Source organism: Brassica oleracea, chromosome C5 (genome assembly GCF_000695525.1).
Source record: "Brassica oleracea var. oleracea cultivar TO1000 chromosome C5, BOL, whole genome shotgun sequence".
Lineage (NCBI taxonomy): Eukaryota > Viridiplantae > Streptophyta > Magnoliopsida > Brassicales > Brassicaceae > Brassica > Brassica oleracea.
Genome location: NC_027752.1, coordinates 13,346,434 through 13,353,706, shown reverse-complemented (window position 1 = coordinate 13,353,706; position 7,273 = coordinate 13,346,434). Strand labels below are relative to the sequence as shown.

General features: G+C 39.4%; 3 protein-coding genes across 5 annotated transcripts; 1 reads left to right on the top strand and 2 right to left on the bottom strand.

The window, feature by feature from the left end:
• Window positions 1-307: 307 nt before the first annotated feature.
• On the bottom strand, window positions 308-1,987 carry LOC106294850. The gene is made up of 5 exons (XM_013730529.1): window positions 1,792-1,987; window positions 1,527-1,692; window positions 1,367-1,447; window positions 690-813; window positions 308-608 (listed from the first exon to the last, which is right to left on the bottom strand). Exons 1-5 carry the CDS (start codon window positions 1,943-1,945, stop codon window positions 567-569), a joined length of 567 nt encoding a protein of 188 aa, XP_013585983.1. The 5' UTR covers window positions 1,946-1,987; the 3' UTR covers window positions 308-566.
• Window positions 1,988-2,114: 127 nt separating this feature from the next.
• On the top strand, window positions 2,115-5,258 carry LOC106295614. 2 transcript variants are annotated; one of them, XM_013731563.1, is made up of 4 exons: window positions 2,115-2,878; window positions 2,962-3,235; window positions 3,349-3,454; window positions 4,937-5,258. In XM_013731563.1, exons 1-3 carry the CDS (start codon window positions 2,169-2,171, stop codon window positions 3,364-3,366), a joined length of 1,002 nt encoding a protein of 333 aa, XP_013587017.1. In that variant the 5' UTR covers window positions 2,115-2,168; the 3' UTR covers window positions 3,367-3,454; window positions 4,937-5,258. The 2 variants fall into 2 exon arrangements, with proteins under 2 accessions (XP_013587017.1, XP_013587018.1); XM_013731564.1 differs by having other exon boundaries at window positions 2,962-3,247.
• On the bottom strand, window positions 3,579-5,911 carry LOC106295613 (serine/threonine-protein kinase PBS1). Of its 2 annotated transcripts, none has more exons than XM_013731561.1 (7): window positions 5,523-5,911; window positions 5,258-5,445; window positions 4,918-5,116; window positions 4,674-4,837; window positions 4,474-4,578; window positions 4,161-4,283; window positions 3,579-4,090 (listed from the first exon to the last, which is right to left on the bottom strand). In XM_013731561.1, the coding sequence occupies exons 1-7, from the start codon at window positions 5,629-5,631 to the stop codon at window positions 3,851-3,853; spliced, it is 1,128 nt and encodes a 375-aa protein (XP_013587015.1). In that variant the 5' UTR covers window positions 5,632-5,911; the 3' UTR covers window positions 3,579-3,850. The 2 variants fall into 2 exon arrangements, with proteins under 2 accessions (XP_013587015.1, XP_013587016.1); XM_013731562.1 differs by having other exon boundaries at window positions 5,565-5,911.
• Between the last annotated feature and the right edge of the window lie 1,362 nt (window positions 5,912-7,273).

Below are 7,273 nucleotides of genomic sequence, written 5' to 3'. Positions count from 1 at the left end.
TGGGTGGGTTTAAGCCGGGTTTTGGTCTGCCTCTGCCTCAGGTCAGCTGGGTCTTAGTCTTAGGGGTGTCGTTTCGGTACGACTCAGACACTAAAACTCAAACCGAAAAGAAAGAATTTATGGTTTGGTAATCCAAAATTAACATTAGGTTTCGTGGTGTAGTTTGGTTATCACGTCAGTCTAACACACTGAAGGGGCCTTAGTATGGCTCTACAATGAAAACGAATACTCCACATGAAGGCCCGTTTGTTACCAGCTAGTGTGCTCTGCCTTGTTATGTTTTGTGGTTATTGTCAAAATCCAAGTATGATTGCAAAAATGCACGACCATTTGATAATAGTATCATACTGAAATTTTTTTGAAAACATGGCGAAATTAGTCTGCCTGAGTTTCACATCCATGGAACTCGAGAAATTTCTAATCTGGTAAAGACAACAACATGCGAGAAAAGCCAACAATACCCACTTCTCCCTGGCCGATCAGTTCTAGACGCCTTCTCGGGTTAGTAGCAGAGCAACATACCCTTTTTGGCGACTTCCCTGACTGACCGTCTCCTTTCACTGGCCTCATGTGCCAACAAGTTGCAACCTTCGTCTCACTAGTTCAAGCTGGGTTGAGGGGTAACCATTGGCATTAATAATCACACTCAAGGAGGCTTGTTTAACAAAGAGCAAGATTGAAGTGCTTACCACTTTCTTGACTCGGTTGTTGGCAGCATCAGTTCCTCCAAAGACGCAATCGGAAAGATACGGGCTACGAACACGTACTTCTTTCATCACCAAAATGTCAGACTTTTCCCACTGCACAGGAAGCCTGTAAAAAAGAATAAAGATAGCAAATGATTCGAATCTTTAGAAACCCCTAAGAAAATTTCAAAATGTATGAAGTCTAAAACCATGCATCTCTACTGCATCTTAACTGTATCACAGAGAAACTAATAACAATGCTTGACAAACTTTGAATACATTTTGTTCCAAAGCGAGTAATCAACAAGGAAACTAGAGTAATGCAACACTAATATCATGTCCAGAATCTAACAAACTATGTAGGCAATAACCCAACAGAAACTCAAGCAAATTTCTTTCAAAACAACCACTTGTTAACACGTATATAAAACTAAGCAAACATCTATCTGATTAGTCCCATCTCTACCAAAGCTATCAGCAATAAACAAACACAACCTAATTCGTAAAAATAAACAAACATGGTAAATTAGTAATCTTCTTCACACGAGAAGAGAGAGAGAGAGAGAGAGAGAGAGAGAGACAAACGCTTAAACCATATAACAAAATATTACACAGTAACTAGCTAATTATCCACAAACCTTCCCAATTCGAAAAAATGGAAAAAAAGGAAAGATCTTTACGTCTTAGACAACGCGTCGTAGATGCTCTGCGCCTCAGCGGTAACACCAACACCCAATCTCTCAGCATCTGCTTCCGCTTGCCTGCTCAATACGTTTCCCCAATAAGCTAAGCAAACAAAAAAAGCAGAAGACTTTGCATTAAAAAAACAATAATTTTCACCTGATAGCAAGTGCCTCTTTAGCTCGGAGCGAGTCAAGATTAACACAACAGTTGTCTGTAAGAAGCGGATCTTCGGTTTTGCCCAGATAAGACAGCTCCGTTATGAAACTCGCATTCACCATCCGAGTGTTCTTCGAGTGCCCAGCTCTAGGTTTCGAACCCTCTTGTGAACCAAAACCAATCTCGTCAAGGATGATTCACCAAAATCATAATCTTACAATTTATAGAATTCAAAAACTATTTTGAGTAAAAAAAAAAAGGATATCAAAAACGACGAAGTTGGGGACTGGATCGTAAGCCATGACGATCCCTCGGAACTCATCTCCGGTGATCACTTTAACCGAATAAATATTCCCCACCGCGAACTTCTCGCCTTCTCCCCCGATGTCGTTTGCCACCGATGCTCCTGCTGGATCCATGGCGGCCGCCTTCCCTCCGGCTTCTCAATCGCGCGTTTCGATGTACAGAAACCATTAAAAGTATGCATATGTACATGTCGCGATGTGGGCCTTAAGCCCAAATACTTTAATGGGCCTTTGGCGGATTGTCAAAACGCTGCGTTTTACTATCATCACTACCAAATTTGTCAGTTATTTTATCCATTTGAGAGAGAGAGACGACGAAGCATCTTCTCGTGTATCAATGGCGGCCGTAAGCATCGCACTTGCTTTCTCTCTCGATTCTCTCAAGCAAAACCAATCCAAGAAGCTTCCTCTCTCGTCTAGATACCCTTCACTATGCTCTTCTAGATCTCGCCGTCGCTCAAGTCTCAGATTCGCTTCCCTTCCTTCTTCGCACTCTACTTCGATTTCAACCGCCACAGAAACAGGAGAAGAAGAAGAAGAAGAAGAATCCACCCCGACAAAATCCACCGGAAGCTACGACTTTCTCGAGGAAACCTTCCGCACGGGGAGGTTCTTAAGCAACGCGGAGCTAGAGAAGCTCAAAGCTCTCGAAGGATTTGCGTATTTCCAGGAGCTGGAGTCTGGAACCATGTGGGTTCGGGTTATGAGACAAGGCGAGATGGATTCGACGGTGAGTCTCCTCGCCGAGTCGTTTGGAGAGTCGATGATGTTGCCTTCTGGGTATCAGTCTGTGTTGCGGTTCTTGGTGAAGCAGTATCTGATTGAGAGGAGAGAAGTGTTGCCACACGCAGTTACTTTAGTTGGATTCTTTAGGAGGAAAACGGATTCGGGTAGTGGTGATGGAGAGGAGGAGGTTGTTGATGAGATGGCGGGAACCGTTGAGGTTTGTCTTGACAAACGAGGTGCTAATGCTTCTCCTCCTTCTCCGACTCCTCCAAAGGAATCACCTTATGTGTGTAACATGACTGTGAAAGAGGATCTTAGAAGGTATTTTCAGTCTTGTTCTTGTTAATTAATGTTGTTGATGGTAAAGTTTGTGACTTTTTTGTGTGTGATGATGATTGGTTTAGGAGAGGGATTGGGTGGCATTTGTTGAAGGCGAGTGAAGAGCTCATATCTCAGCTTAGTCCTTCCAAAGATGTCTACTTGCATTGCAGGATGGTCGATGAAGCTCCTTTCAATATGTACAAGAAAGCAGGGTACGAGGTTGTTAAGACAGATACTGTTTTGGTCCTTTTGATGTTGCAGCGGCGTAAGCATTTGATGCGCAAGAAGCTTCCACCTTCCACCACCAGCCCTTCAGATGTGGTGGAGTCTGATAATGAGCTGACCTCCTCGGTCAATGTATGAACACGGGTACACAGTTTTTCAACGTACCAATCAGCTTTTAGTGTTTTGTCTACCTTGTCTGAGACCAAATAAACTTCGAACTGGTTGTGATTGGCTCCATCATGCAGGGACTACATGTGACTTGACCAAGAGGATGAGTTGTTACCACCTTCCATCTACAATTGATGCTCCAATTTCTTGCTTCAACTTGCTGTTTATATGATCGTAGTAGAGGTATGTCACTCATGTTCTTATCAGACGTAGCTTTACCGGTTGTTTTCTTCTTCCTGTTTTGGTTGTGATTGTCTTTCTTGTATACATATGTGCGGTCTAAAGTTTAAGCGTAAGGCAAAAAGAGGAATATAAAAGGATACACCCCTGAACGTATATATATAAACACTCATTTCTCTGCAAGCAAAACACTCTTGGCAAATAAAACACAATATACACCCGATTTACATGGTGACTTTATAGTATATACATCTAAATAATGTCTGGCTTTGATATAATTTTAGCAGCTGGAAGTTGACTTATTATTAATTAGGATTTGTTTTCTTATATCAGCAACCTCTCATTGTTGGAAAAAAATGACGTAATCCATTATCACTGCTTTGAAAGAATCTGTTGTGTCTAGAGCCTTCTGAATGTAGGTATCGTCCCACCCAAGCCACCCTTCGAGTTTGTGTAGATAATTAGTTGCAGTTCCTTAACACAATCCGTCACCGAAGGCCTCTCGCTGCTCTCTATACGGATGCAACGTGATGCCAGATCAGCAAACATGGCTATAGCTTCCATGCTGTATGAGTTCCGTGACAGCTCTGGATCTATAACCTTGCGCAGTTTCTTTCTATCGTTCAGTATACTCTTGACCTGAAACGTAGAGAAGATTCAGCAGTTTATTCTGTATGTCAATCTTAGAAGCTAGTAGGGGCCACTTTACCTGTAGCACCAGATTCTGTTCGTTTGGGCCCTGAGTTAAGTCAACCGCTCTGCGTCCGGTCAGTAGTTCTAGAAGCACAACCCCAAATGCATAAATGTCGCTTTGTAGTGTAAGTTTACCTGTCTGCCACCTCACAAATTGAATAATTATTATGCTAAAACTGTCTTTTCTTGCTTATGAGTTTTGATATTTGAGTTCACGTCATTGTTAGAGAGTTTTCTTATTAGTTATGTAACGTCTAGTTTACCCTTTTTTCTTATCAACGTTATTTATAGGAAGGGAATCATGTGAAAACATGAGTAAGAATCGTTACCGATGTGTATTCTGGGTCGAAGTAGCCGAAAGTTCCTAGAACTCTTGCAGTCACACAAGTGTCCTTTCCTTCTGGCATCAACTTTGCTAGTCCAAAGTCTGATATCTGCAAGGATTTCACTCGGCGTCTTATTTTTTAGTGAATGCTTTTGAATTTTTTAGCTGCATAAACCGTGCACTTTAATGTATTTTAAAGGGCACCTTTGCGTTATAGTAGGTGTCTAGTAAAACGTTGGTCGATTTGAAATCTCTGTGAACAATTGGAATGCCAACACCAGAACTTGAATGGAGATAAGCGAGTCCTTTCGCTGCTCCAAGTGCGATTCTGAGTCTTATTGGCCAGCTTATCTTTGCTTCTTTTAATCCTGTGATAAAAACATCGTTTATAGTTTAGTGGCTATTTTGCCTTTTAATGGATTTTGACTGTTGTTTCATTGACAGTTACCATTCAAATGATCTTGCAGGTTTCCGTTTTGCATATATTCATATACTAGGAAGCGGTGTTTTCCATCTGCACAGTAGCCAATCAAAGATACCAGATTTGGATGGTCGAGTCTACTCAATATATCCACCTCCACACGAAATTCTCTTTCGCCGTCAGCCTTTTTGAACGGAGGTAAATCCATCTTCTTGATCGCAACAACCTTCAAATAGTGAAAGGATCAAAGATAATACGTATGTTCCTTTTTCATCTTTGACAAACATGTACTTCTTAGTAAACATTCCTAACAGTATGAAGCCTGTTGTAAATCACATTAAATGAAGCGATATACATTAGTTCATACCTCTCCTGTTTTTAGAGTGCCCTTGTAAACTCGGCCAAAGCCTCCTTTACCGAGGAGATTGTCATCACTGAAGGAATTTGTAGCCTCTTCCATTTCCTTGAGGGTATAAACACATGACCCATATCTTCGTTTCCTTGGCTGAGACGTCTGATCTTCGATTTGCCAGCACTCTGCTGTTCTGTAGACCCCTGAGAAGTAAGGTTATTGATTCAGTTTCACTTAAACCCCTTTTTATCCAGTATTAGTAATGTCGAAGGTAACATACTTTTACGCCATCTGGCGAAGATGATGGAGAAAAGGAACGTACATGGATCCGTATCATAGGATTTGCTTCTCCTTCTCTTGTTCCAAGCCGAAACAAGAGGAAAATGCATAGCTTCTGCTTGTGTCTTTACGTTTAGTAGGTGCAGCAAGAGACCATTCCAAAGGCAAGCTTCTGATGAATTATATCCTTCCGAGTTAGTTGCTTCCAAAGAAACAGAGAAGATGGGTGTTGTGTGAAGAAGAGCGAGATATAGAGGAGTGCATCAAGTCTCTCTCTCTCTTGTTCTTTAAAACCTTTCAAGCTACTAAATTGATATTGGAGGGGTTAGATTTGTGAAATACTCAACAGCAGTATTTCAACTACCGACGTTATAGAGAAAGAAAGAGACGGTAGAGCTGAAGAATACGTAAGATTACATGTACGTGAAGCAAAAGTAAATCAAAGCATCTTGACAAAGACTTTACCTGTTTCTTTAACACTTGGTTTGGTTCTCTTGTCTGAATCTATCTGCTTCTACCAGAGTATATGTGTATAATTACGTACGTATCTGTTTCTGGATAGAGAGAGAAGGAGAGAGATGGGAAGCTGCTTTCAAGAGTGTTTCCTTCCCCTTTTCGTTTCAATTGTTTTCTTTTTTAATATCAGTGTTGTTTTCATTTGTCCGTTGAGTGATGGAGATACATTTGTTTGTTTATAGGGGAAGAAGAAGAAGAAGAAGACCTCTAATTTTCGTAAAGCAATCTTAGTTTCATAATTAGCTTGTCAAATCATAGGTTACTGTAACTTTAACGTATCTAATTGTATATTCAACATTTGTGTTCGGGTGAAATTTTGCTCCAAGCAGAAAATGATGAGTCATCTTTACAACTTTGTTTGTCGTTTCTATATGCAGAGTGATTGCAGTTTTATATCTATCGGGAGACAACATGCCGTTTTCTTCACAGATATCGGAGACAACATGCCGTTTTCTTCGCAGATATCGGGCCAGACCTCAGAATGGGAGGTTATGGCATATAACTAAACTGAAAGTAACCTTTCTTGAAATTTCATGGACTATAATATAGGGCAATTTATCTCTGATACACTTTTTTAAGTTTTTGTCAGAAAAATAGAATTAAAAAATTAACATGACCAAAATAATATTTTTTGTTTTGAAATTTTTTTTTATAAATTTAAAAAAAAAATTAAAATCATATCCTTTAAACCTCAATTCTAAACCCTAAACCTTAAACTTTAAACTCTGATTCTTAACTCTAAACTCTAATGTTTATATTAATTAACCCTAGAAGTATTATATATTTACTTTTTTGATAAAATATTTAAATTTATTTTGGTCATTTTTATTTTTAAAGTCTATATTTGTGACAAAATTTTTTTTAATTCTATCCTAGAAAATTTCTCTATAATATACTCAAGCTAAGAACATAGTTGCAATCAAGAATGCTATATCCGAAGTGTGACATGAGCATTTACTGAAATTTATTTTCATTGTGCTTCTTCTTTGAACGTCATCGTGTTCAATAAATATATCAAATAAAAATTTTAAGCTACAAATTGAGAAAAAGACAAAAATAGCATTAAATCAAGTTTTTGTTCCCAAACTAGTACTCAATGTCAAAAGTCACAAAAATAGCACTTAATGTTTTATCAAAAGTCACAAACTTAGGGTTTATAGTTAAAGGGTGGGGTTTAGGATTTAGGGTTTAGGGTTTAGAGTTTAGGGTTTAGGGTTTCGAGTTTAGGGTTTAGGA

Excerpts from the sequence above, each read along its gene's own strand:
- LOC106294850 (XM_013730529.1), bottom strand. The coding sequence starts at position 1,945 with ATGGATCCAGCAGGAGCATCGGTGGCAAACGACATCGGGGGAGAAGGC. Across the intron at positions 1,448-1,526 it reads AAAGAGGCACTTGCTATCAG|GCAAGCGGAAGCAGATGCTG; the intron begins GTGAAAATTATT and ends CGTATTGAGCAG. Across the intron at positions 814-1,366 it reads TACGACGCGTTGTCTAAGAC|GCTTCCTGTGCAGTGGGAAA; the intron begins GTAAAGATCTTT and ends TCTTTTTTACAG.
- LOC106295614 (XM_013731563.1), top strand. The coding sequence starts at position 2,169 with ATGGCGGCCGTAAGCATCGCACTTGCTTTCTCTCTCGATTCTCTCAAG. Across the intron at positions 2,879-2,961 it reads GTGAAAGAGGATCTTAGAAG|GAGAGGGATTGGGTGGCATT; the intron begins GTATTTTCAGTC and ends TGATTGGTTTAG.
- LOC106295613 (XM_013731561.1), bottom strand. The coding sequence starts at position 5,631 with ATGCATTTTCCTCTTGTTTCGGCTTGGAACAAGAGAAGGAGAAGCAAA. Across the intron at positions 5,446-5,522 it reads CTTCGCCAGATGGCGTAAAA|GGGTCTACAGAACAGCAGAG; the intron begins GTATGTTACCTT and ends CTTACTTCTCAG. Across the intron at positions 5,117-5,257 it reads GCACTCTAAAAACAGGAGAG|GTTGTTGCGATCAAGAAGAT; the intron begins GTATGAACTAAT and ends CACTATTTGAAG.